Source organism: Arvicanthis niloticus, chromosome 3 (assembly GCF_011762505.2).
Source record: "Arvicanthis niloticus isolate mArvNil1 chromosome 3, mArvNil1.pat.X, whole genome shotgun sequence".
Classification (NCBI taxonomy): domain Eukaryota; kingdom Metazoa; phylum Chordata; class Mammalia; order Rodentia; family Muridae; genus Arvicanthis; species Arvicanthis niloticus.
The window spans coordinates 56,721,721-56,749,220 of NC_047660.1; the positions used below are offsets into that span (position 1 = coordinate 56,721,721).

At 44.6% G+C, this 27,500-nt stretch overlaps 1 protein-coding gene across 2 annotated transcripts in view; it reads right to left on the bottom strand.

Annotated features, from left to right (window-relative positions):
• The window catches only part of Fam124a (family with sequence similarity 124 member A), a 52,603-nt gene that overhangs the window by 13,310 nt on the left and 11,793 nt on the right, over positions 1 to 27,500 (bottom strand). Inside the window, exons 3-4 of one of the 2 annotated variants that reach the window (XM_076930876.1) lie at positions 6,738 to 7,471; positions 3,957 to 6,436 (exon numbers count right to left, since the gene is read on the bottom strand). In XM_076930876.1, coding sequence (XP_076786991.1) covers positions 6,410 to 6,436; positions 6,738 to 7,471 — 761 coding nt within the window. In that variant the 3' untranslated portion in view covers positions 3,957 to 6,409. Of the gene's footprint in view, positions 1 to 3,956; positions 6,437 to 6,737; positions 7,472 to 27,500 lie in introns of those variants that run through there. The other variant, XM_034497135.2, reaches the window with a different exon arrangement.

Sequence of the window (27,500 nt, forward strand, 5' to 3'; positions counted from 1 at the left end):
CACCCTGTAGTCCCCTGGGACCTCACTGACGTCTTCCTTTTTTAATTCCTCTGACACATCAGTATAGCCTCCAGCCATGGATATGGAACACACAGAAGATTATTAATTCCAATCTGGTACTGTAACTTCTGTGCAATATTTACATAAGGCTTGGGAGAAACAAAACATTGTCAACTAAATTTGATTAAGCATACATTTTTATTTAATAAGAACCAGTCAATAACTCCACTGGTTTGACATCAGTGTATTGGACTTTGACCTTAGAATTTTTAATATCATATTATCATATCCAATTCTCATTCTTTATAAACTTTAACTTACGCAGACCTCTGTTTTTGTCTGTGTTTGCTTCATATACAAACCCATCTTTACTAAAATCATTTACTTACTGTTTTTTTTCCCCCTCAATAGCACGAGGAACAGTGACATTAATGAATTTAGTGTCTGACATCAACTTTTTTTTTCTTTCTCTGGGGAGTGGAGGAAACTAGGTATTGTCTATAGTCTCCTCATGAAGTCTCAGTGACAAGCAAGAGCTTGGTTTCACCCTGGGAACCAACAAATGTAATGGGTTTACTTCTAGAACATGGGTGAGGGATTACTGCAGAATCTGAGGGGCCTTCCTAAGCAGCTGCACTAGAAAGTCTTTACCCAACACGAATGGTGGTTTCTCACGGACACAGTGGAGTCCTCACTTCCTAGCCTATATACTCTAGCTGGTCCCCCAAACCACTAGGTTATGTGTAATTAGGGCAGAATTACCTACCCCTGGCTAGGAGGAGGGTAGGAGGCTGGATTCTGAGGTGGTGGTCTAGTGATCCTGCCCAGTCTACCATTTTATGAAGGAGTGTCAATAGTCTAAAAGCACAGCTGTGGTGACTGTCTGCAAGCAGACACAGCTGAAGATGGTAGTGTGGCTTAGAGGAGAGTGCTATGCAATACCACCTCAATTAAAGGAAGTGGAGCCAAACTAAACACATAGGATAGCGTAATAGATTAACATTATCTGTGTACATGCTATTAAACTATAAGGGTGTGAAGGCTCCAAGGTAAGCCCTATGGTCTTTATAACTTTATATAGTATATAAAGTCATTTAGCAAAACTGTGGCTTGTGTAGTGAGTCTAAGTAGCAGATAGAAGTAGCAGGCACATAACAAAAATGATTAAATTGATGCTTGTAATATCCAGAAGAACTCAACCAAGGAAGTGCTGTGAACACTGTGGCGTGGAGTTACATAGAGATACCTGCTTTAGGAAGAGGGTCCTCTCTCCCACGCCCACAGTGAGCATCCCATTAGTTGTTTTTTTGCTGTAGATAGCTCCATACTATGAGATAAACAATGATAATCTCTATTGGAAATATTCTCTCCCTTAGGTGTTCTCAGGGCACATTGTCTTCATTCTTGGGCTGTTTGGTTATTTTCCTTTATCCCTGTCACAGAGTCAGGGGTCAGCAGGACTTGTGATGGCAGCTTGAGAGGACACTCTGAGGCAAACATGCTAGGGTCTGAGATGGAGGGCCAAATCTCATCTCTGCTGTCAGTTTTTAAGTAAATTCAAACAAATCATGGCAATTTACCAGTATACCGCACACACACACACACACACACACACACACACGTATATACATATACACACATATACACAAATATACACATATGTTTACATATACATACATATATACACACATAAACACATGTGCACACATATATAAATATAATATAACAAGGCACACACACACAGAGTTTCTCTCTAAAACAACCCAGTGTCTCACACTGAACAGGAGAATTTCTGAGTTCAGTGACAACTGGCTGCACTCAGGGTACCCATACTCCTTATGACTGATATAGATTTGTCTATAGATGAGATTTAATCATCTATTGAGTCACACATTGGGAATGGGTATTGACAAGAGAGTATTTTTTTTTTTTTTTTTTAAGAATTCTATGATAGGCAGAACACTGGGGCTGGAGAGATGGCTCAGTGGTTAGGAGCACTGGCTGCTCTTCCAGAGGTCCTGAGTTTAATTCTGAGCAACCACATGGTGGCTCACAACCATCTATAATAGGATCTGGGCCCTCTTCTGTCATGGAGACATACATGCAGATAGAGTACTCATATACATGAATAAATATTTTTTAAAGAGTCAGAACACTTCATGGGGCTAGAGATATAACTCAGTAGTTTAGAGCACTGGGTGCTTTTCCAGGACCCAGATTCGAGTCCCAGCACCCACATGGCAGCTCGAAGTTAGCTGTAACTCTACCATCAGGAGAGCTGGTGCCCTTCCCTGGTTTCCTTGGGCACTCACACATGGGGTGCACAGACATACATGCGGGTAAATAACAAAATACACAAAATAAAAGTAAATAAAAATTTTAAATATTTTAAAAATCACACTTGATTTTGAAGGGTTGTCCTCTAATATCTTTAAACTTTACAAGGTCATGTGTGAGTGGAGGTCAGCATACATGGCCGAGGAGGGCCAGGTCAACAGAAATATTTGCTTTTATTGATGTCTAACCAGAGAGCTCTCCTGGCTAGATTGTCAGGAATTTTGTCACAGTCATGACAAAAGTAGCTAATACACCGAGGATATACCTACAGCTGTGAGATTGCAGACAAGCTCCTGGTCCCGTGGCTACTGGTCTGTATGAGACATTATCTTACAATTCTTTAGTCTCCTCTCTGCAGGTGAGAGCCTGTCCTGTCCCACTCAAAGTGGGGCAGTTTCCCTCCCTTGTGGAAAATACAACTGCTGTCTGATCTCAAGTTTTGTATGTGGGGTTTTCAGCCATCAGAAAGTAGAGCAACTTTTGTTTCCAAATTCTAGTTCCTAATGTCTATGTGATGCAAGGTGCACAGATAAGCTGAGTACACCAGCCACATCCAGGGATGCCACACTGGGTCATCCCAACACAGTACACCAGGTACAGTCAGAGAAGTCACACTGGGTTAGCCCAACACAGTACATCAGCTACAGCCAGAGAAGTCACACTGGGTCAGCCCAACACAGTGCATCAGCTACAGCCAGAGAAGTCACACTGGGTCAGTTATAGCCAAGAAGGCTGGACTGGGCCAGCCTGCCACCCAACACAGTACATCAGCTACAGTTAAGGAGTCTAGACTGGGTCAGTCCAACATGGTACATCCGCTATAGCTGTGCATGGGGTAGAGCAACTTTCAGCCAAGGCCTTCTGGGGAGGGTACATCTTGGCAAACTATAGAACTGAACAGCACCTGTCACAGAAGGGGAAGCTTCATCCTTATCCTCAACCCTTATCTTCAATCCTGAAGCACTTAAATGCTTCAACAGAAGCCGTTTCTCATAGACAACTAAATTATATTTCATTTACATGAATGCTGCCCATTCAGAGAAGAACACTGAAATCCACCTTAATTACATGGAATTTATAGAACAAGAAACCTGTGCAACCTAGTGCTTTAGAAAGTTATAAGAAACAGGTGGCACCAGATGGTGACTAAGGTGCAGCCTGGTCTTGCAGCCCCAGGAATTTTCTTTGCTTTTCAAGAAGTTATTCTCCATTGCAGTGGTCGAAGCAGCTACAGACATCTATAATTCTCACTCATAATTCTCACAACTAAGACTTCAGTTGAGCAATGCACCAGGTTCAGACAAAAAGGGCCTGCATCTTGGAATTTTCAAAAGACTAAAATATATATTATGCAAAGGCAGAAAAGTAAATGTGAAAATGAAAATGACTTCATTTTGTCTAAGGGAAGTTTATCCATGTTTCCAGAGTTTTTGGTGTATGCCTTAGCATATACAAGTTCTTGCTTGTCTAGAGCTAACTGAAAACTCTCAGATTTCAGTTGAAACTGAAAGCTGTCAGATTCATAAACACTGCTTTTATGAGTAGAATCAAATTCACAATGGAAGTTTTAGAAGCTAGGTGGAATCTCCCCCCCCCCCCAACCCTGTACCTCCTAACAAACTCTATAATTTTTATTACATATTTTTTGTTATCTGCCTCCCCTGCAGAAGTTAATCTCACCAAAGCAGTGATTTTTGTCTGGCTGTATTCAGAGGTCACAATGCCTGGCATGGAGAAGGCACCCTATGGATTGTCTGAATCTGGCTAAAGTTAGGCATGATATATTTTACTCATGACCTAAAGATTCCAGCAGTGTGTGATACAAGCAATGCTGTGAAGGTTAGTGACAGCTGTTGGTGTTGTGGCTGGATTAGTACTCTGGGATCGAGCGTCTCATCAGTGTCTAGGCTGAATGTAAGCGACATAAGTAGCTACTGTGCATGTGACTGTGTCTCTTGGGGAAGACATTCTCAGGACTCTTACTTGAAGCACATTTTGACAGGTAGTAACTCTTTGTGTCAGGGTGCTTTGCTTTTTGCATCTTAGCAAGATGCATTTTTATTTATGTTTATGTGTCTGTCATGAGCCAGTGCACAAGTATGAGAGTTCCCTGAGAGATTAGGTGAGGGATTCATTAGGTGAGGGAGCTGGACTTATAAGTGGTTGTGAACCACCCAACATGGATGCTGTGAACCAAACTTGGGTCCTTTGGAAGAGCAGCAAAGGCTTGTACCCACGTCAACATCACTCTTTACTTCAAATTCTTCTGTATTGAGTTGCTATTATTCTCCTTGCTAAGCATCTATATTTATCAGTCATCTTTTTCAAAAAAGTGGTATCTACTTATGAGAATGCAAAAAAGAAGATACCATAGCCATTCTGAACTTTGTTTTAACTAGATACCTTCCCTTCTTGAGCAATATAGAGCTCAGGGAGGGGCTGAGTTGTTTATAGATAAAAACAAACAAACAAACAAAATAGTCCCTCTCCCCTGGAAGAGCTGCAGAGGAGGAAGAGGCTCCGACTCAGAGTCTGGACAAGGTAGAGGAGGGACAAGCTAAGTGTGATCTCAGTCTGTACAAGGCAGCTGGAGAACTGGGCAATCAAGGTTTTCTACAGCGTATAACGACATCCGCTGATCAAAACCTCTCTCTTAAAAAGTATATTTGAAGAGAGTTTTAGAGAACTGTAATGGCTAATTTTGACTGTCAACTTGATTGCATTAAGAAGTGCCTGGTCAGGCCTGTGGAGGTGTCTGTGAGAATCTTTCCAGAGAGCTTTGACCGAGGAGGTAAGAGTCACTCTGCGTGTGGAGGTGTCCTGTGTCTGTGCTGGGGGGGGGGGGGCATGCTGAGTTCCCAGGCTCTCGTTCCTGACCTGCTGAGATGACAGTGGGCGGCCTCAGCCTCTGGCCACAGCTTCAAGCTTCTTGTGGTCAAGCCCTCCCTGACAGACACAGATGGGCTGTACTCCCTGACAGACACGATGGGCTGTACGTATTCTCACACTGTGAGCCCAAATAAGTTCTTCCTCCCTTAACTAGCTGTGTCTCCCAGCAATGAGAAAAGTGACAAATGTAGGAATACTTGGCAACACAACAACAACAACAACAACAACAACAACAACAACAACAAAAAGAATAAAATGTCCATAAAGTAAAAAGGATTTTCCTCTGTGCCCTTCCTCCTTGTGACCCGAATATCTTAGTTTTGTTAAAGACTGAAATATAAATTTTTACTCTGGAAAGTGACTTAAAGGGATGGCCAGGTGTGTGGCCCGGCCGTGTTAGAGCGGAGGTTGTCTTCTGTAGCTGAGCAGTGACCATCCTCCAAAACCGGGAGGTGCTATTTGCTGCCCCTGCCTGCGGTATTTAACATGCTGTTACTAAACTGGCTTAGCAGAGGCTCTATATTCCTTAGTCCCAAGATGAGAATCTTTTTTCTTTCTCTTTCAACAATTCATCTTCAGAAGCCCGCACCCATGTAGACTTTATAGTCACCGGAACGTGTGGATCACCTCTGACGTCTCCTTTCAGTTTCCTGAGTCTGGGCCCAGGTCGAGCCTTCCACTTTTCCTTTGCGCTATTAGAAGGATCAAGACAATTCATGACAGTCATCACCTCTACCTGGGCCTCCAGTACACACATGAGCCTCTGCATTTCCTTAACTTTTACTGCTGTGACTGTTAGACTCTGCATACAAACTCGTCAGTGTTAAGATGCAGATTTCTCATATTTCAAAGAAGATTAGAGACCAAAGGCTAGTGTTTAGTTTATTTAATAACAGAGCCACATTCCCTGGCTTCTTCAAAAGGAAGTCTGAAAATCAAGGAGATCCTATAAATAGCGGTCATCTCAGGGTGACCCTGGGGTTACCCAACAGATCATTGATTGTAACAACCTCCTGTGACAAGTAGCAAGTGTGGAAAGCAGAGGGGGAGGGGCGGTGGAAAGAAATCCATAATCTTGTTTATAGACTTGGCACAATTTTCAACCCCCTGGGCTTCTCTTGTAGAAGTGGAGAATTCACTTGAAACACCTCCTGGGTGTGTGGAAGATCAAATTAAGGGCTCTTTATTGGAGAGTTCCCAGGTGAGAAGCCTGTGTGCCCAAGAGAGACATGAGTATTAGGGAGTGCTCAACCTAGGACGGCACCTGGAAGAACTGCTCACACCATCTATGGAGACCTGCACCGCTGCAGGGATGCTAAAAGATCCAGAGGCAGAGAAATCTTTACACCCCTGCTCTGGATCGGAGGAGTGTGGGATACCCTATTTGTCTAGGATGTACAAGGCCACTGTGCTATTCTTGGTCCTAACTTGGCTGTGCAACTTCTACACGGCTTTCCAGAACAACAGACTCGCAGACAAACAGACAGACAGATGTCAGACGACCTCTGTACCTGCAGAAGGATCTTGTTGCCATCGTGGTCCTCAGTCTGCCAGCGCCCCTCGCTGATGGGGCTGCAGGGGTTCGGAAGGAGGGGTACCAGTTGCCCGATGTCCTTCACTCGGAACTCCAGCACGGAGGAGTCGGTGGGCACTGGCTTCTGGTCGCAGGGTAGTCTTTTCAGGGAGAACTGGATGTCCACATCCAGATTGGAGAAGATGGGAAATATGCAGAAGTCTGCTTTTCGTTGGCTGGGGCTCCGGCGCAAGATCAGCTCATAGAATCGGAGGCTGTCAGCGTAGCTGTTATGGCGACAGTAGATGGTGAAACGCACGATTTCCTTGCCATAGTGCACCGGCCTGATTGCCCACAGTGGGGTCCCGGGAGCCAGAGTAAAGAAGTCCTGACTGCAAGGCAGGTAGGGTATGAAGCGGCCATGCACTCGCTCTGTGTGGTGGTGGCGCCAGGGCGGCCGCTGCAGCACCCTGTGCACTTGTAGGATCTGCTCCTCTCCATACTCCTCCTGCAGGAACAGCACCACCGCCAGCGCCGGCTGTGCACTCTTGGGAGTCTTCCGCCTTCGCCTGATTGTGCGCCGCTCAGACACTCGAAACAGTGGGAGGTCAGGGTGAACCCACGCCAAAACCTTGTCGATGGCCTCCTGAAGTGGCTGTGACTCCCCTGGGTCTGCGATGATATGGATGCTCACCAGGAAAGGGTCCTGTGCCTCCTCCACAGAAAGCTCACCTGGGAGCACACAGGAATGAATGAATGGATGAACAGATGGGTGCTTGGGTAGACGGATGGATAGGTGGGCCAATGGTTGAGGGGATGGATGGATGGCTATGTGGATAAATGGGTACATGAGTGGACCGGTGGGTGGGAAGTGGATGCATGGACGGGTGGGTGAGTGGATGGATATGTGGATGAGTGAGTGGGTGAAGTGATAATTATTCTACTAAGAGAAACAGTAATGATATATATTGCTGTGGCAGGAAGAGAAGCCAAATTTTAACTGAATGGAATCTTTGATCCTAGAGTTTGTGATTTCAAGTTTTAGAGAAGAAGGGGGTGGGACGGGGCTGTTACTTTCTGAGTTGGAGAGTGGTGTTAGGAAAACCTTGGTTGTCCATTAGATTGCACAGTTTCTTCTAAATAAGGAAAGTCATGTCTCTTGACTCATGAGCCCCTTTACATACCTGCCAGTTGAAGGAGGGCTTTACTAATGTTAGCTTGCCTGAACTTTTCATCTCAACTCCGTTATCTGACAGGAGAACAGTTGGGTTCTCGTGGCCCTTCCCATTCACTCACAATGCCTGAGCAGTCGACATGTAGAAAATGCAGGGAGTCTGTTTAGGAGGACTCCGAGTGAACACTGCTCGCTTAGGGTTATGTGGTGTACAGTCGTGTCACCACAGGCTGCAGCTATGTCCATAACCATAGCCACAGGTGACACTTTCATGACTTAGGTGGGGAACGCAGATACAAAATTGTAAACCCAATGTAGTATGTGTCTGGAATGAATGAAACAGAGTGGCATCTTGGGATGGGGGTTAACAAGAAGTTACGGCTACCTATAGAAGTATAAACACTGGGACATCTTTTTAAAGTTTATGTATTTGTGCGGGAGGTGAAGTCCAGAGGACAAAATGCTGGAGTCGGTTCTCTCCTACTATGTGGGTCCCAGGAATCAGACTCAGCTTGTCAGGTGCGGCAGCTTTTACCTTTACCAAATATGAGCAGGATGGGGTGGGGTAGGCAGATTTGTGTGGAAATTTATATAATGTCTTGCACTTGTGTGGCTATCTGATATGTGGCTTTCCATCTAGATTTGAATTCTGAAAATCCATCATGATTGGCTTAGAGAGCAGTCACATGGTTATTCTGCCCATTTGGGGGCTCACCCTTTGTGCCTGCCTGGCTTCCCTCTACTGGAGCGATCTGTGGGGTCCCACATCTTCCTTACATTTCCTTATACCTCGGCATTACCTCAGCAGCAGTGCAGCTGAGGTGGAAGAGTCCCCTTCCCCAGCTGCAGCTCTTCAAAAAAAGGCTCCCCAGCTACCAGAATGCAGCTTCCCTCTCCCAGGATGCCTTGCACTCCTAACTCTAGAGGCACATAACTTTGCTAAACACCAGTCAGTTTTCAACCCAAGTGCAAAAGGGTTTGGTTTTGGACAAGACAATGATGAAGTTTGGTCAAGGCATTACAGATGGCTTCTGTCAGGAAAACAGGAGTAGATGAAGCAGAAGGAATGCTGGGTAAAGAACTTGTCAAGAGAAATGAGGTGGCCCCTTTAAGATCCAGACCTCTCACAGGGTGCACACATAGCCAGAGGCCAGGAGTGAGTGAACTAAAGGGAGTTCTTTTGTAAAGATTTCAGCGCACAAATTCATTTAGTCCCAGTTCAACCCTTGAAGTGGCTGAGATCACGACCTGAATTTTAAAAAGAAGAAAATCAAGACACTGAAGTCAGTTCCCTGCCAAGAGTGGCAGAGGCAGAGAGACAGAAAGGCAGAGAGAGAGAAAGAGAGAGGCAGAGGGGCAGAGGGGCAGAGGGGCAGAGGGGCAGAGGGGCAGAGGGGCAGAGGGGCAGAGGGGCAGAGGGGCAGAGGGGCAGAGGGGCAGAGGGGCAGAGGGGCAGAGGGGTAGAGGGGCAGAGGGGCAGAGGCAGAGGCCCTGGCATAGAGACCTGTGAGCCTCTGAATCCCCTCTCTCTGATATGCCTACATCTTAGCAGTGTGCTTAGCACATGCCTGGCCATGCTGATGCCATCTTCTCCTCCTCCTCTTCATGGCCCCTTCCTAGCCTGGTTCCAGGATCCTTCTGAGGACAAGCATGCCAGAAGCCACCTACCTCCCTCTTGGCTCATGCCTAAGTCTTTACATCTTGGTATGGTCTAGAGGGTACCACAGGCCAGAGCCACAGGTAGTGGTACCCAGGAAATAAAAACAGAGCAGAGATGTCAAGAAAACCCATAGGTAGAAAGGAGAGCCTGGGTGTGAAGAAGCCAGGGAGTGGGAGCTTTCTCCAAAGGCTCCCAGAGTTGTCAGGGCCCTCAGCCCTATGCCACCTCCTGCAGCCACATAAAGGTTTCCCAGAGAAGGAAACAAAGCCTGCCTGGATAGTGGAGTGTTTACAGCTCTGCAAAGGGCAGGCTGCCCAGCCTGGGAGAGTGAGCTGAGCTGAAAAGCACTGCAGCCAAGATCAAGCAGGTGGAAGACAAGGCCAGAGCCTGCATAGCCTTTATGTTGTATGAACCTGGACTCAGGAGAGGCTGAAGTAGTGCCCCAGCCCAGCCCTGGGAACATATGGGTGCTTGCTGGTGCAAATGAGTGACCCTGAACACAGCTCTAAAACAGTTGTTGGGCACTAGGGTTGCACACACATCTCTGTAGCACTGAGCAGGAAACCAAGTATTTGAAAGGAGGCAGAGAAAACATGACTAATTAATGGTTATGAAAAGTCCCTGGACCTCTCTGGAGGAGCGGAGAGGCTGCGCCAGGGTGTACTCTGCCTTTATCTCGACTGTTTTCCATCTTTTCCAAGGACTCCACAGAGCACCTGGTCCATCCATGGCACAACACAGCAAAAGCAAGCCCGCTATGACCGCCACATGCCTCCAGAGAGGCTGGAAGCTGCCACAGGGACAGGAGCTGCTTCCAGTTAGTCTCCAAGAAAGGATGAGGGCTGCTCCTGTGGTTACAGGATTAGAGTTTCTCCTGATACTGTGGAGCAGCTCAAATGTTAAGGAAGGCAGAGGTGAGGCCAGGCCTTCCCCAAGAAGGGATGTGCAGCCAGCCCAGCTTCCTACGCTCCCCACAGGTTTTCTGTCCTTTAGACACTCAGCTTTCTTTCTTCTGTATAAACTCAAGCAAAAAACAAAACAAAACAACAAAAGAAAACCCAAACATTTATTAAGTACTTATTGTTTGCCAACTACTATCCTAAAGCCTTTGTGTGATCTCACATAACCTTTGAAACAAGATGTTAGGAGTGTATCGTTCCCATTTTGTGGGCAGCTCTAGGGCAGTTTCACCAGACTCTGGGGACAACGTTAGCAAAGTTGCCATGCAGGGGGCGAGGAGAGAGAGAGAGAGAGAGAGAGAGAGAGAGAGAGAGAGAGAGAGAGAGAGAGAATATGCAGAAGAGGGCAGAAAGGAGGGCAGAGAGAAAGGATAACCAAAATGTCTATATTAAATAGGAACGAGCCTCTGGGGAAAGGGCAGAGGGTAGGGGCAGGGTATGCCGGCTATACCCTGTAACAGGTAGAGACTGAGGGATGTTGGAGAACTTGGAGGCCAGGTACACTTTGATTTGTTGACTAGACACCTCAGTGACCCCAGTTACTTAACAACTATGTTGTCGCCTCATAAATGTATTCTTGACCTAGACCTTAGTGTCCTTGGCTGGGGCTTCAGACATTCTCTCCAGCTTCTTTAGCTCACTGAGTGCACAATCCTGCTATGATTCCGTTGACCAGCTCATGTGGCACTTTTGTGTTATGGAAGATGGGGCAGGGGATCAGGAGTTTTCTGCTTGTTGATCGGCTTTGGGATGCTAGATGACCACTTGCTGTCTCCATGCTCACACCTTTCTCTCCCAGCCAGGGCTACATGACAGCCTTGCTCTAGCTCATACCATTGGGTTTCTGCTGTATTAACCACCTTTCTGAACTGATAAACTGGAAGTTTCCATAGTACCTAGCTCCTGGTAACTGGATGTCTAGGTGAACGTGAAGATCTATACTTCCAGAGTGACTGAACCAGTCTTAGCACGTGACAAACAGATATGCTTTCTTGAATTTTTGAACAACAGTGGATCCCCTTGCTATGGTGTCCTCACTTTGTCATGGATGAGTGGCAATCCATTTGCAATCATTTATTTAATCAAGGAATGCTTATTGAGCACCTATTATGTGCTGGGTACTATGTAATGGAAAGTAAGCTAGACATAGCTTTCAGAGAGCATACACTCTTGTGGGAGGAAACACAATGAAGAGTGACATAGACAGTGACAGCTACTTTACTTAGCAAACATGAGTTCTGTGTGCCCATAGGAAGGGGTGGATATCCAAAGCAACAGCCAGAACCAGGTCCTATCAACTGAGCAAACCACTCAGCACCCTTCCAGTGCGAAATATCCAATAAATACCCAGTACCCTGAGCACTCAGGAGGCTCACATTGAACCAGGAACAGGTTGGAAGGCAGGAAGGAGGGAGTGCTCCCCAGAGGACCATGCTCCCCTACTAAGCAGCATCAGAAAGAAGTGCAGGTTCCTTCCTGGGAGAGCCATTCCTCCAGAATTTAATGAATAAGCTGCCTTTGCTTTTTAGCATGTTTTAAAAAGACAATTATTTGCATCTCTGACCTAAGGAGAAAATCATTAACAGTTCCCTTAAGCTACCAATATTTAAGATAAGTCTCAGATTTCCTCAATTACTGGTAATTTTATAATTTCAATAATAAAATTGGCAGGGAAGCAGCAGTGGGCAATCCCTAGCTGCATTTGTAATGTAAATCGTATGGCTCCTCCCTGGGAGTCAGTTCCCACAACCCCCTGCAGCTCAGAGCTGAACTCAGGCTGCAGTGGTGAAGCTGAAACCTGGATTTTCACTCGGCAGAGAAGAGAAGACATCTTTGAGCTTCCTGGGCCTGGCAAGCGTTTGTAAACAACAGGCCTCTGCACCAGCTTGGGCTACTTAGGCTCTCTCCGTTCTCAGCATCTGTGCAGGGACCATGTCAAGGGCCTGGACTCAATCTACACTGAGCTCTTCTGCAACCAAGGCATTATTAAGAAAAAAGAACTCGGCCAGGAGGCAGACAGCACAAAATAAGGCAGCTTGTACTACACACTTCTTCACTCGGAAGCAGGGCTTCCATTTTACCTTAAATGTGTTTCCAAGTCCCCCTCCCCCATCAGGCAGGCTGTGTTCTGAGACACCCCAGTGGAAGGGGAGAAGACCAAAGGCAGCCACCAGACAATGAGAAAGAAAACTTGAGCTGGGCATAGCCTGACACAGATTCTGAGAGGACCACTAATCAGTCTGAGGAGAGAGGAACAGAACTAGAAACAAACACGCTACAGCAGTTACCCTGCAGCGGATTTGAAAGCTTCTGAGAAGGGACATCAGTCTCTACCTAGCAGGGTTCTCTGTCTAGTGATAGCTAAGATCCTGCTGTATAAAACTTCTGGTTTAAGACCCTGATGAGGCTGTGGCATTGTACCCTCTCTTAGTCAGGGTTTCTACTGCTGTGAAGAGACACCATGACTACAGCAACTCTTAAAAGGAAAGCATTTAATTGGGGCTAGCTTACTGGCTCAGAGGTTCAGCCCATTGCTGCAAACAGGCAGATATGGTGCTGGAGAGGTAGCTGAGAGTTCTATATCGGCAGGCAGCAGGAAGAGAGAGTGACATTGGGCCTGGCTTGAGCATCTGAAGTCCCAAAGCCCAACCCCAGTAACACACTTCCTCCAGCAAGGCCACACCCACTCCAAGGCCACACCTCCTAATAGTGCCACTCCCTATGAGCCTATGGGGCCATTTTCATTCAAGCCATCAGGTACCCCAAAACCTTCCTTCTGCTCAGAGATTTCGATTTTGTCTAAAGCACACTAAAAGCTTGTCACATTCCCCTTTAGCAAACACATCCTAAGAAAGTTGTGCTCTTAATATAATCTTACAGATTTGAGAATGTGGCAGCCAGCTGTGGAAGCAACGTGTTCAGAACTAAAATCCATCTAGTCTCAGAAAATTAAATACGTCTATTGCAACATAACAGACAGAGAGATGTAGCCATCACTAGACTCATGGGCTTGTTAACGAAAGAACGCCAGGCCTCCCAGTGTTAGAGGAAGCTAGGGGCAGGATCATCACAATTCTACTAATAAAGATTTCTCTGAAGAGTGACTTGTTCTGACAGGTGTTAAGCAATAGGTGAAATTGCTGCTCTAATTGTTCAAAGACAAGACACCATGTGCATGCTAGTGGAGTACACTCTGACTGCCTGCACGGGTCACCAGAGCTGTGATCCTGTGCTGGCCTTGCCCCTGCTCAAACTAGAAACATGGGGAAAGAAGCCCAGAGACTTGTCTTGGCCTAAAAGTCAGAGGAAGAGTTGAGCATTTTGGCAGCTTTAGGATAGCACCGACATGCTCTCTGTTGTCTCAAGTGTCCCTACACACTTCAGGCTCTCTTGAAGAGAAAGCTGCTTGGACACAGATACAAACTAAAGACAACTGGGACATTTCACCTGGGCTTTTGTTAACAGTCAAGGTTGGGCCATTTTCCCAGGTGGACCAGTCTAAAAGCAGAGTATCTCCCAACTTGCACTTCTGTCTCTAACCTTCACTGCCTCATTCCTTAGCTCCAAAGCGCCCAATCCTGCCAAAGCCCTAAAGATTCAAGGGAAGAGACAGGTGCATACTCACTTCCCATCGCTGTGCCAGGATAACTGTCAGAGACAAGATTTATCTTGGCTCATGAACTGTAAAGGTGGAGTTCCCCATGCCGAGGAAGGTGTGGTGGAGTTAGTTCTTAGAGGGGAGAGAGATTCCTATGTGTGGTGTGTGGAGCTTGAGAGGGGTTGCTCACATCTTGGTGGATCAGCAAACAGAGAGCTCAGGCTGGGGCTGTGTTGGGGCATAACCCCTGACTCTACTGCTCCCTGCCTTAAAGGTCCCACAACCTCAGACGGGAACCAAGTGTTCAAACACATGCGCCTGTGGGGGATGCTTTACACTCACGCACACTAGCTCATCCTTGCCCTTGGAACTCAGTACCATGTAACTGAGCAAGAAAGACTGACATACAGACATAGGAAATACCCATGGGGGATGTTTAGTTCCAAATATGGAGAGGATGAAATGCAATTTCCCTTTCCCACAATTTTTCTACTATTTCAAGGCCCCACATCTGCAAATCCCTGGCTATATTGCTTTAGGAAGAGAAAAACCCAAGAATCAACATTCTGAAGTCTTTTGTTTGTTTGTTTGAACTTAGAGCAGAAGAAATGGTCTGAAGGACTACACTAGTAGTGCTGTAGGGCTGGCAAGGACAGTTAGCAATTCCTCTAGGCTCCACCCAACAGTTACCTAGCAACAGCTTGCTAGCTGCTGGCAGGTTGGAGCCTGGCTTGAATATAAGAAGGGCTTTTGCTCTCTCTCTCTCTCTCTCTCTCTCTCTCTCTCTCTCTCTCTCTCTCTCTCTCTCTCTTTCTCTCTCTCCTCTCTTTTCCTCTCCCCCCTTCCTCTCCCTGGCCACTTCTTCCTCACGTGTCCAGGCTGGCCTCTTCTCTTTCTCTCCCCTTCTCTCCTCTCTCTTTCTGTTCTTCTCTGTCCCCCTCCTTTCTCTGCCTCTACCCCTTTTCCAGGTCTCTTTCCGGTCTGTCACATGGCTGATTTCTCAGGGGAGCACCCTGGCAGGGCCCACTGAGGTGCGCCCTCCTGCTGTACTACACTCCTTTTTATAAGACAAAAGGGCGACTCTCACAGAAAGACCTCCATCTTCTCCACTATGACATGCGACTCCGTCCATATTATCCTCAGTATCTTCAAGCCTGAGGCAACAGTAGATTAACTATAGAAGTGCAGGGAAAGACCATAGTTGAGATACTAACAACAACAACAACAACAACAACAACAACAACAACAACAAGGATGACAACAACAACAAAATAATGAATGTTGTCCTTTCCTGTAGAGGTTAAACGACTCAGCCTCACTTCCTTCAGGAGTCAGTGGGTGATGCCAGAGGTGTTAGAGTGAGATTAAAAATAAAAGAGGGAGTGAGGAAAGATGGGTCATTTCTCTCCACCCATAACCCCCTTGTTATACAAGGCAAGTTTAACAAATATACAAAAAGGGGGGGGTGAGGAGGAAGGAAGGAAGCTTACAGGTCCCAGTCTCCTCAGTTCTAATCTTGGGACTTTGTGAGTATTCCCCAAGTCCTTCTGATCGGCTAGAGCAGCATGTGTTCAAGGCAGCTGTAGGGATGTAGACCAGGAACTGCGCTAAGAAGCCTGTTCATTGCCCCAATGGTCCTGTGGCTACTCCTGCTGCCTGAGACGAGAGGGAATTAGGCCATACTTTAAATGACAGGAGTAGGAAAGGCTTCAACTTGAGGAGTGCCACCCCACAAGAGTCTGGTTTGTCAGCTACCCCACAGAGCACTTTTGCTCATCGCCCATGTACAGTGCGTCTAGATGCAGTGTCTTTGCGTGTCCATCTTCCTTTTGCATATTAAATCACAGCGTTCATGGGACATCTGGTTACCCTTTGGTGTCAGTGGGAGGATGAAACAGTCCACAGTGGAGAGGAAAGGGTTGTGAGCTTTACAAAGGCACATCCTTATCTCAATAATTCTACCTGTAGGAGTTCACCCTCCTGATGGATGTACACAGACTGAGTAAGGATGCTCCTGGTGATTGTGTTTATAATGGTGAAAGTGGGACACAACCCGCAGGGTCTGGTGACTGTGCCAAGGCACAAACAATGGAATAAATACTGTACGGGTGCTCAGACTGCTACAGGAGGATGTTCCTGGAGACACAGTCATTTATAATGAGGAAATGATAGAGAGAGAATAAGACATCTTCTGTCTTTGTCTGTCTCTGCCATTCTAATAAAAGTATTATAATAATATAGATGTCATTAAAATATGCAAAGGAAGACACCAAATGACAAACAATGGATTGACTGGGTAGGATTCTAGGTTTTAATTTCCATTTTCTCACTTTAAACAAAACAAAATAAACAACAACAAAACCCCCAATGGCTATGAACAATTTGTACAATAAAATTACTTTTAAAATGAGAAATGTCAGAGTCACATCAAGGACAGCTGCAAGTGGTATCAGCTACTCCCTTCCCCCTCTCCAGGGTCCTGACAATGTTGTTAACGACCATGTATTCCTGAGGGGCCATTTGGGTTTTCTCCGGGGAAAATTTAAGCAAGAGAGTCTGGCTTCATTTTCTTTCTTCTTCTTTGGTAGAAATTTTGTATAGCTGTAGTTAGTTCAAAATGAAAACTTTGAAACCATATCTCCTATTTTTGAAGCCAGAGGGATTCCATTGTATTTTTAAAAACAGATCTGAGTATAGTGGAGCATCAGAGGGGCTGTCTGTGTGGCAGGGTCCTGACCCTTTGATTTTCTTACACATTTTTTTTCTTGTCAGTTGTCAAACAGTGATACTGTCTAGCTTTCATCTCCGGTGCAAAGAAAATAGGAACTGTATACCATCAGACAACAGTGTGGCAAACAAATGCTTTAGACTGTGCTTCCTTATCTCAGAGATTTCCTGAGCTACCTCCATCATTGTAAATGCTGCTGCCATTTGTCAGAAAGAACTCCAACACATAAGGGATGTGGTCTGGGTTTTAAAATAAACCATTCTTAGTGGGGGAATGAAATTATTTATTTTAAAAGTTTAACAACATAATCCAAGTATTTATCAAGTGGGCACATTTCCTAAACAGACATTCTGAAAATCAGAGAGCCACAAAGCCAATCAGAGGCCAAGCATAGGAAACATGGGCAGAAGTCAGTGGACTATGTCAGGGCTCCCCAAGCTCCCTCTGAGTAGCTTCAGGTGACGACACTGCATCCAAGGCAGCAGTTCTCCATGCAGTAACTGCATATTTTCTTCCAGGCTTTGAATAGCATTTTTGGGAAGCTGCTAAAATATGGAAGCACATAGGCTACCCCGACCTGCTGGCTGTGGCTAAGCCTCCACTCGAATCTTTGCAAGACCCAGATATATCAGAGTGCTAGCTACAAGCTACTAGATGACTCCATTCCTAAAAGGAAGGCCCAGGAACATGACAAATGTCTCCAAGGCTGGTGCCATGCTTGTTACACAAAGGCCCGATGTGTAGGCTGTGGGAAGAGCTGCCCTCAGCAGATCTCCCCCCCCCCCCCAGTGTGAGTAGGGCCTTTGCTTTTGGGAGGAACGTAAAAGAAGCACACTGCCATAGTTAGATATGTCCTGAGATTTACAATCATGTGTTAGAAACAGAAGAGAAACCCGATTATAAGGTTTCCAAACACACCGGAGTTAAATTTGATGCTGCCAAGTTTTCTAAAACATTGACCTTCCTTTTGAGAGAGTGACAATGTAAAAATGCCTCTAAAGGAAGGCTAATCTGCAATAAGTGATCACCTCTAATACACAGGAAGAAAATGAAAACCGCTTCCTGTAGATTGTGTGTGGAGCTCGTGGGCGGCTTGAGCCGTCTCTGCCATCTACTCTCTCAAGGGCCAGTTAAGCTAGTGATTAAGCCACAGTGAGCTCACTTCTCTCCAACAGGCTACAGGGATCATGAACATAACCAGTGTAAAATGCCAACCTCTGATGCTTCACTAAGTATCCTGGAACTGTAAGAGGGAGCAGAATCCCCTGAGATGTCAAAAGGAGATAACGGGCAAGATGTTCTCAGTACATCTCGTGGCTCCAGGCCAACTTCCAGTGCCTTGAAGCCAGCCAAAATGCCCACACTTTCTAATGGGAAAATACCTCCAATTCCCAATTCTTCTTTCCTTGCGGTAAGGAGCCAGGAGGAGAGCTAACAGGTATCTTGAGTTTAGAGGTGGGGCCACTTTAGGCTCAGATTGGAGGGTCCTGAATATAGCTAGTTAATTCTTTGTTTCCTACATGGGATTAGAGATCTGTTTCTGGGATTAGAGATCCTTAAGAAATATCATATGCTCCCCCCACCCCGCCAAAAGTAAATTTTAAGCTCCTAGCACCCTCTCAGAGTGATTCTCAAGTGTGATATTAATTTATATCTGAATGGAAATATCCAATCACTCGGGTCAGATCTCAGCAGCATTACATGGCACACTTAATTTTTTTCTTAGCATAATTGCTGTTTTCCTTTCATACTGTTTGTAAAATTTGCCCCTTCTAGTCACACCACTTAAGAATGCAAATCGGGCCTCACGGCTTAATGATCTCACCAGAGTTCTGGAAACACAGTTTAACACTCTGAGAGTGAATGGAATTCCTCTTCCTGTATCTCAGTGAAATTCTATGAGGGCTATAGTGTACTGAGCTTTTCAGAAAGCCTGAAAGTGGGCCTGTCCTTCTCCATTAACCTATAAAGGGCAAATGAACCATTTATAGCTGGGAAAAATTCATGTCCCCCAAATGAAGCCACACGTTACAGAAGCCACTCAACGATGCACCTTCCTTGATTAGATGGCTTCACAAGGTGTGATAGTAAGTAGGATTCCAGGATCATAAAGAGAGGCAAATGCATTGTTGCTATCTTCCTGCTCTCAGACATGGACAATGAGGGGAGTTTTATTTATTTATTTTTATTAATCATTTTATTTGTTTACATTTCAAATGTTATCCCCCTTCCTGGTCTCCCCTCCATGAATGCCCCACCCCCTCCCCTTTGCCTCTAAGAGGGTGCTCCCTCACCCACCCACTAACTCCCCGCCTCACCTCACCTCTCTAGCATCCCCCTTCTCTGGGGCATCAAGCCTCCACAGGACCAAGCACCCCAATGAGGAGGATTTTAAAAAGGCAGCCTTTCCCTCTGGTCCTGATCTCTTGCAAGCCTTGACACGCAGGCAGCCAACACTAAGCAGAAAACTGAGATTTGTCTAGTCCCAACAAATTCCTTTTCCCAAAGTCTAGCATTTAGACAAAAGCCAGCATTCCTTCAGGGACTTGAGAAAATAGTCCCCACCTGCTAAAAGGAACCATTCTCCTTCTCTCTGGCAAAAGGGAACTATGGCTCTTTAGTTGACTCACCAGTATGCCTGGTGGTGTCCATTAGCCCATTAAGGGCTATGCTAGCTTCTAGGCTCCTTCAATCCTAGGCTACCCACAGCAATCTGTTACACACTTCAAAGCTCTCCACACCAGTTCACAAGTTCACCTCCTCCTGGGCACCTACCTGTTTTCCTTAAGTCTGGAAATATTTTCCCCCAAGAGGCTTTCTAGAGAGGTAGCCTTGGCAGTTTGGAATAAACTTCTCTTTTTTTCACCCATGGAGGGGCTATTTTGATTTCTTTACTGCACTCATTTTGTTTATCTGGTACCAAAACCTGGGATTAGTAACCTGAGTTGACTTTCCTATGTATGTTTCTTTCTGCTAACTCCTGACAGCCATCAAAGTTGACCCCAAATTCTAGATTCCGTCTCTCCTCTCTCCAGCTCTCTACTTCCAGAATCCTACTGTATGCCCATGTGGCGCTCTCTCTCTCTCTCTCTCTCTCTCTCTCTCTCTCTCTCTCTCTCTGATAAGCATCACCATGGAGCTGCCTGCTTTGTCCACCACTAGAACAAAAGCTCCTCTCTCCTCCACTGGGCCCCAATCACAAGGACAAAAATCTGTGATTTGGAACATTTTCCTCTCTGACAAGTTTCCCATTCCTCCTGGGGGCATCGTCCCACCATGAATATTCTTGTTACAAATACACTTTATCCACCTCAGCTACTCTCTCTTGCCTCCTGCAGGAGCTTCCCCTGACCTTCTCATGTCTCCTTCCCCTAGGAGCTGCCTGAAGTCCCACAGCGGTGGCGGCCATGGTACTTTGCAGCCCTACCCTCTCTCAGCTCCCTCCTAAAGTTTCTTCTTCCCCATCGGAGCTGCCTGCTCCTTCTCTTCCTCAGCCTCTCCTGAAGATCTCCCTCCAGAAGAGCTCTTCCGGGATCCAAGCCCAAGCCTGTCTAGGGCCATTAGGTGTGAACTCTGCTCTCTCTCTCTCTCTCTCTCTCTCTCTCTCTCTCTCTCTCTCTCTCTCTTTCTCCCCCCCCCCCTCCTTGGACAATAAACAGCTTGGCTTCAAAACAGATCAATGACCAAAAATTGGCACCCTTGCTTTCCAAGTTCTCACAATCATAACAAACGACCTACCCCCAAGCATCATATCCAAACACGCTCTGCTCCGTACTTCCAAAAGCTTCCTATCGTTAAGGTTCTACTTCCTACTCTTAAAACTCTTTTCTCTCTATGATCTCTCTGTTCTCTGCTTTCAAAAAAATCTCGTCAGACTATGCTGTAAACTCTATCTCAGGATTTGTAAGTTCATTGGATGAGGTTAAAAAAATCAATAAAAACTGCAACAAATTATGCTCTAAAACTTATAACAAAAGGTGTATAATTAAAAAATCTATGCACACAGGTAATCTTAATTTGCTACAACTTATTAATATGTGATTCAATCCTTGTTTTAAGTATGCTATATATGTAACTTAGATTAAACTCTTATTTAAAAAAATAGATCTACAACCACCACCACCCCCAAATAAAAAAACCCAAACAGATACTTTAAATACCAACCACATGGCTAGCAGCCATCTTTACTAAGGTTAAAAGGTACATGCCACGTGACTCCACCATAATAAGATAATTACATGGTATAAACCAACTAAGGCAACACTCATAAGCTTCTTAGTCCTACTGAGCCTCTGGTCAGTCCTTGTATCTCCTTTTAGACTAAGGAAGCAGCAGCATGTCTCCAGAATATTTTGGATTGGTATGGATTATTTTGTATGATGATACATTCCTAGGGTTATAAAGATATACTCAGGTTAACAAAAGCTAACATAGAGATGTTTGTCTAACTGCTCATGTCTTTGCCAACTGTTTTCAACACCAGGTTACTAAAAAATTCTAAATAAGAATCAACATCTGTCTGATAAGGTGTATTTGATAAACAAGATTTATAAATTCCAGAGGTTTATGCAGGGTCACAGTAATGTATGTCTAGCCCCCTTGTCTTTGCTCACTTTGTTAAGCTTTCGCTATTTGGGTAAACTGAGTCATACAAGAAATTGTAATATTCTATAATGGCGTACTATAAAGGGACCAGGAAAGTAAAGCTCCCAGCTTCTCTATGGACTATATTTATGGTTTAAAATGTACTGCATTTATAGGCTAAAGTTTTATTTTGATGCCAAAAGATCTTCAATTAAACCTTTACTCAAAATTTTAAGGTTCAAACGTAACAGGGATAAAGCTGTAAATTCCTAATCTTATAAAAGCTATTAATGTATAAACTGTTATATAATTCATTTAGTGGCAAGCTTTTATTTAGCCTCCTGTATATGTTTAAAATGATTAAAGTTTGTTTAACTCAGGTATGCACAATAGATTGTAACCCTCAAACTCTTCAGAGATCTGCTGAGTTTGTCATTTAAAATGGTTAATGAAAAAGCTTCTCCAATAGACAGAAACACCAACTCCCAGCAGGAACCCTATGGTTTTGAAAGAAGAAGGGTGGAATATGCTGACTCCACCTGGATTGTGGTAATGCTAACCACTGGGAAAAACTTCCCCCTCTTGCCTGCTGCCAGGGCTGGGCCCAAACTGTGGACACTGTTGGGATGACTATTATACTCAGCCTGGCCAAAGTTAGAGCAATTGCCCCAAGTTCCTTCTGCACATGAAAATCTCTCAGGTCTTCTGGGTCTCCAGCTGAAGGCCGATGCTGCTCTGTCAGCTGAACACTGAATGGTGTCCATTGTGACAGCTGAGGACTGACTACTGCCCCCAACAAAGCCATCGAGGCCATGGGAGCCTAGGGCAGCTGTCTAGGTAGTGAGTCTCTGTCATCTTAATTGATATATAGGTCATTTAGATTATACCTCCTGCTGTAATTTATCCTTCTCCAATCTCTGGCGATGTTGATTGACTAACTGTAGCTTTGACAACAGCAGTATCAGCAAGAAGTAGTCAGAGAAAAGATTACATCACCTTTATCATTTATTATTAACAAAAAGACCTGGATGCTGGGTCTCAAACTCAAGACAAATAGCTGAGGTGCCTATTTAGCGTATCTCCCAGCATCCCAGTCCTTGGTATAGGCTCCTCCTTACAGGCATGCCCTCCAGGCCAGGGGGCTGGGCTACCCTTCCCGAAACTGCTCTTCCCTGTACAGCATAGCCATTTTGGCTACACTGGTCCTTTTTACCCCTTTGGCCTCTTGGTCTCCTTGCTCTCCTCCCTCCCTTTTCCCCTCTCCTTGAACGGCCTGGCTCAAGGTCTTGTTCACTCTGGACTCTTCCAGATGTCTCTGCCTCTGCCTCTGATTGTATTCTCCCTTTTATACAACAAACTTTCTCATCTACCATACCTGGAAGCAGTTATGCCCTCCTCTTTTATTTCTTGTTTTCATTCAGGGTTGACTCCTTCAGCCCTGACACTTGAGTGAACACTACAGGCCTCTGATTTTCATTCTGAGAATTCTGAATCAAGGAGAGCAAAAAGGCTCAGATTGTTCTTGCTTCTCCCTACACATGTATACAGCAGGAACTGAACCCGCTGATCATACAGGGGGACCGTACCTGGTCCTCATGATGGAGAGAGACCCCCACAGCAGAATCTTCAGGACAATGACACAGTTGTTGTCCTGTCCCTATGCTGCCTTTTTAGGCTGACTATTGTGGCCACAGGAGATATGATTTTTAACTATCTACTTGGAAGAACATATTGCACCAGGATGATACTTGTGTTTTCCATGGTAGACTTTAGACTTAATTTTAAACAAATGTTTTCAGAAAGTGCACTCTCAATGACTGCCCAAGGGCCCTTCTGCGTGTGGGTGGGGCAAGATTTATGTCCCTGGTTAGGAGCAGCATCAGGCGAGGTGCTGAGCTGAAGCAGGCCAGCTGTGACTCACCAGTATTCTTTACTATCAGGAAGGGGCTGCTGCACCCTGGGAACTAGAAATAAACATTTGTCAAAGATCTGGCTCAAGGCATTAAGAAAATTATTAGGTAATGTCTTTGGGAAAAATTTAAAAGCAAAGACTGGCTCTGGAAATGTAGCTCAGTAGTTCCCTGGTTGTGGGGACTATGGACATTGACAGTGCTCAAGAGATCAGAACTCCCCAGTCTTTCGCCGCAGGGAGAGAAAGGCTGAAGCCTGGTGCTCGAGGAGGAACTGGCTCCCCAGAAAGAAAGTCTGAACAACTCCTATAATGATTATGGGAGAGATTGGAGCCAAGACAGTGATGGGCAGACCCACACGTTGACCCAGACTGCTAGGTTATGTTTACTTCTGGCCTCTGTTTTAATGATGATGAACTTGGGCTTCCTCATCCCAGGGTGGTCACAGTGGGAAACAAAGAAAGAAGCCCTTCTCTCTGCTTTTCACTGTTACCTGTGCCCTTTAATTGGTGTACTGAGAATGAGTGGCCAAGCCTGGCTTGTTTGGGTTGCCCAAGCTTCGACCCTAAAAACTCTGGTCACACTTTGGCCTTCCTCTTTTTTTCTTCTTGAGACTAAGGATGGGAGGATGGTTGTCGTGGAGGTATCCGTATTGTAAGCCTCAGGCAACCTTAAGGATGGAGCCACGGGCTGAGCCTGGTGCCACAGAATGACTGAAAGTGTCCCTAGATCCGCACTGCCTCCTCGGCTGCACTCCTTTTAATGATGATGATGAAGAAATGTCTACTTGTTTAACGATTATTTTCCTTATAGAAACACACACCATGGGTGAGCTCTCCTGAGTGAGGAGCAAACATCACCAGTTCAGGTGAGGGAAGAACACTGACTCAGTACTGATCCCAGAACCTCTATCCCAGATGGAGCAAAATGGAGGAAGGGGGTAACATCCAAACCAAATGGCCATGCTCGATGCCTGGAGAGGTGCTTCGCTGTGACCCAGAGGATGGCAATGAGAGAACAAATCCAGCAGTGGCAGTAGGCAGGGAGTTTGGAGAAACTCTTCTTGAGGAAGTACAGTAGTGTCTGGGTCAAAGAGGAATGAAAACAGCAGTCTGGAGAGCAGTTTGGAGGCTTAGCTGTGCACCAGCCAGCGGGGAAGTATTCTCATGATTATAACGGCTTTAACAACTAACTCTCTCTCTCTCTCTCTCTCTCTCTCTCTCTCTCTCTCTCTCTGTGTGTGTGTGTGTGTGTGCGTGCGTGTGTGTGTGTGTGTGTGTGTGTGTGTGTGATGCTGTATCTTCAGTTGGCTACAATAATCAGAAATTGCTCACAGCAGCCATCCCTAATAACTGAGCAAAGTTTGACACTAAATTACAATTCTAGATACTCAGCTTTTTTTGTAGTCCCTACTGCAGAGAAAAACCAAGCTAGAACATCAATAAACATAATGAGTCAATTAAGTGCCTCCACATTTGGGAATTACTTAGAGTTGAAAGCCTAACAGGATCATGAGAGAGGGCAGAGCAATTGAGTATTTATCAAATCAAAAAGTCAAAACTTTTATCGTGAGGCAATTGTTTTGGGTAATTTTAAAGCACATGTTCAATCAATACGAACAGCTTTGATGTAATGTTTTTAATCACTAAAAATCCTGTCCAGACATGAGGCATCATTCCTTACACGCACATTTACTTGTATTTTTTATATTGAGTATAAGCACCTTTCAATGTTCAGAGTTTACTCTGAATATAAAACATATTATTTCTATTCACTGTTATTACATATAACAATCATTTCAAGCCAGGAGTTACACAAAAAGGAGGATGGATTAATAAAAACTGATTACATTCAGGCCTGGAGGTATATCTCAGTGAGAATGCTTGTTTAGCAGGACCCAGACTCGGTACAGTTTCTAGAATCACCAAGTGTCCTTTTAGCTAGATTTGAAGCAGAGAGATAAGAGCTAACTTGTCTAATTATAGGGTCTGTTGGTGTTGGCATTGCTTCACACTTCACAGGGGATTCCAGAGCAGGGTGTCCTCTCTATGTTGGAAGGGGATTTGCCTGCAGAGACAGAAGTGTGAGAGAAATCCTGAGAGGAGTGAGCTGAACTCCATGGAGCCAGCACAGGCTCTGAGTTTTTTCTTAGCCTGCACGTAGCAGGGATTGGAGCACTCAGTGTGAAGGGATGAGTTAATTTGCTTCTGGAAGAGGCTGTTCCTAGAAGGTCTACAGGCTGCTGATAAATCCTGGGGTACATATATCCTCATATTTAACCCTAACTCTAACCCTAGCTGTGTTTCCATAGGGAGAGGAGTCACATCTCTAAGGGACAGGGAAGAGCCTCCAGCTCAGAGTTAGAGTTCCCCATATTACATTCTTTGGAAAAAGACGTCCTTGGCAATTCCTACTCATTATCAAAGCATGCACCACACAGATGCTCTCTGTGGTACTGAGCTCCAGAGGACTGCTAAGACAACCTTGATTCCTCAATGGAAACTTCCAAATCTGGAAGAACCTGGAGTAATATACTCCAGATTCCACAGAACATAACTGCCGATCTAGACTACTGTGATCAGAAAGCTATTTGTCATAGTTAAAGGGGGAAGAAAAACTTTCCATGATACAAATAGGCTAAAAGAATTCCTACCCACTGAATCAGTACTAGGGAAAATAATGGAAGTAATGTTTGGATTGAAGAGAGGACCCAAGTTAACAGAATCGAAAATGCCATGGAAACAGACACCATAGAAATTTGGTTGTATAAGGGAATGCTTTAAAAACCTGTGCTCCATTAAGCTGGAAAACCTAAAGGAAATGGGTGCATTTATCTCGACCACCAAAGTCAAATTAAGATGCAGTCAACTACCAAAGTAGACCATCAACAAATAAAGAGATTGAAAAACCCAAGAAAAACACAGGCTTAGATGTACTTATAGCAGAAAGAAAAGGAAGCAGAAGGAGTGCCTGTAAATTCTACAAATCTAGAAGTCTTCTAATGCCAAGATCAGTAAAGACACAACAAAACCATAGGCCAATAATATAGATAAAAAATCTACAGTAAAATGTTTGAAAACTGAATGCAGGTGTATATTTAAAAGATCATTCACCATGGTCAAGATGGCTTTATCCCAAAGATGCAGGGATTGCTCAACTTAAGTCCATAAAAATAATAAATAATGTAAGTGGGCTTAAAGACAAAAATTGAATGATCATCTCAATAGATACAGAAAAGACACTTGACAAAATCGAACACGCCTTGCCTAGGAAGTAGTAGGACTGGAGGGGACATTTCTAACATAATAAAGCTATATATGGAAAACTATAGCCAACACCATACTACATGGAAGAAACTCAAAGAAATCCAATTAAAACCAGGAATGAGACAGGGCTGACTCCTTTTTAATACAGTGCTTGAAGCTTGAGCTTCAGCAAGAAGACAAGAGCAGAAAAACAAGTGAAACAACCCCATCTGCGACCGATTTCAAGGATTCCACCAAAAATGTCTAGAAATGATCAACAGTTCAGCAAATGGCAAAGTATGAAATCAACTTACAATAATCAGTAACTTTTCTATACATCATCAACAAACACACTTGGAAAGAGATCATGAACAGACTCTCATTCACAGTATATCTATCTATCTATCTATCTATCTATCTATCTATCTATCTATCTCTCTCCAGGGAAGTAAAGCAAGGAAGTAAAGATATCTCTATCTCTAGCTCTATCTCTCTCTCTATATATATAATTATCATTGTCCAGTATATATATATATATATATATATATATATATATATATATATATATCTTGATCATGGATTGGTAGAATTAAAATAGTGATAATGTGATAATGACAACTCTAACAAAAGTGATTTACAGATACAATCCAGTCCTAATCAAAATATCCATGACGATGTTTGCATAAATAGAGAGGGGCATCCTAACATTTATATGGAACAACAGCGGCAACAACAAAATACCCCCAAAGCAATCCTAACGAATATGAACAATGCCAGAGGGATTACTGTTCGAGATCTCAAGCTATATCACATAGCCATAGCAATAAAACAATATGGTATACAAACAGACATATAGGCCAATGGAGCAAATTGAAAGACACAAATATAAAAACATAACTACAG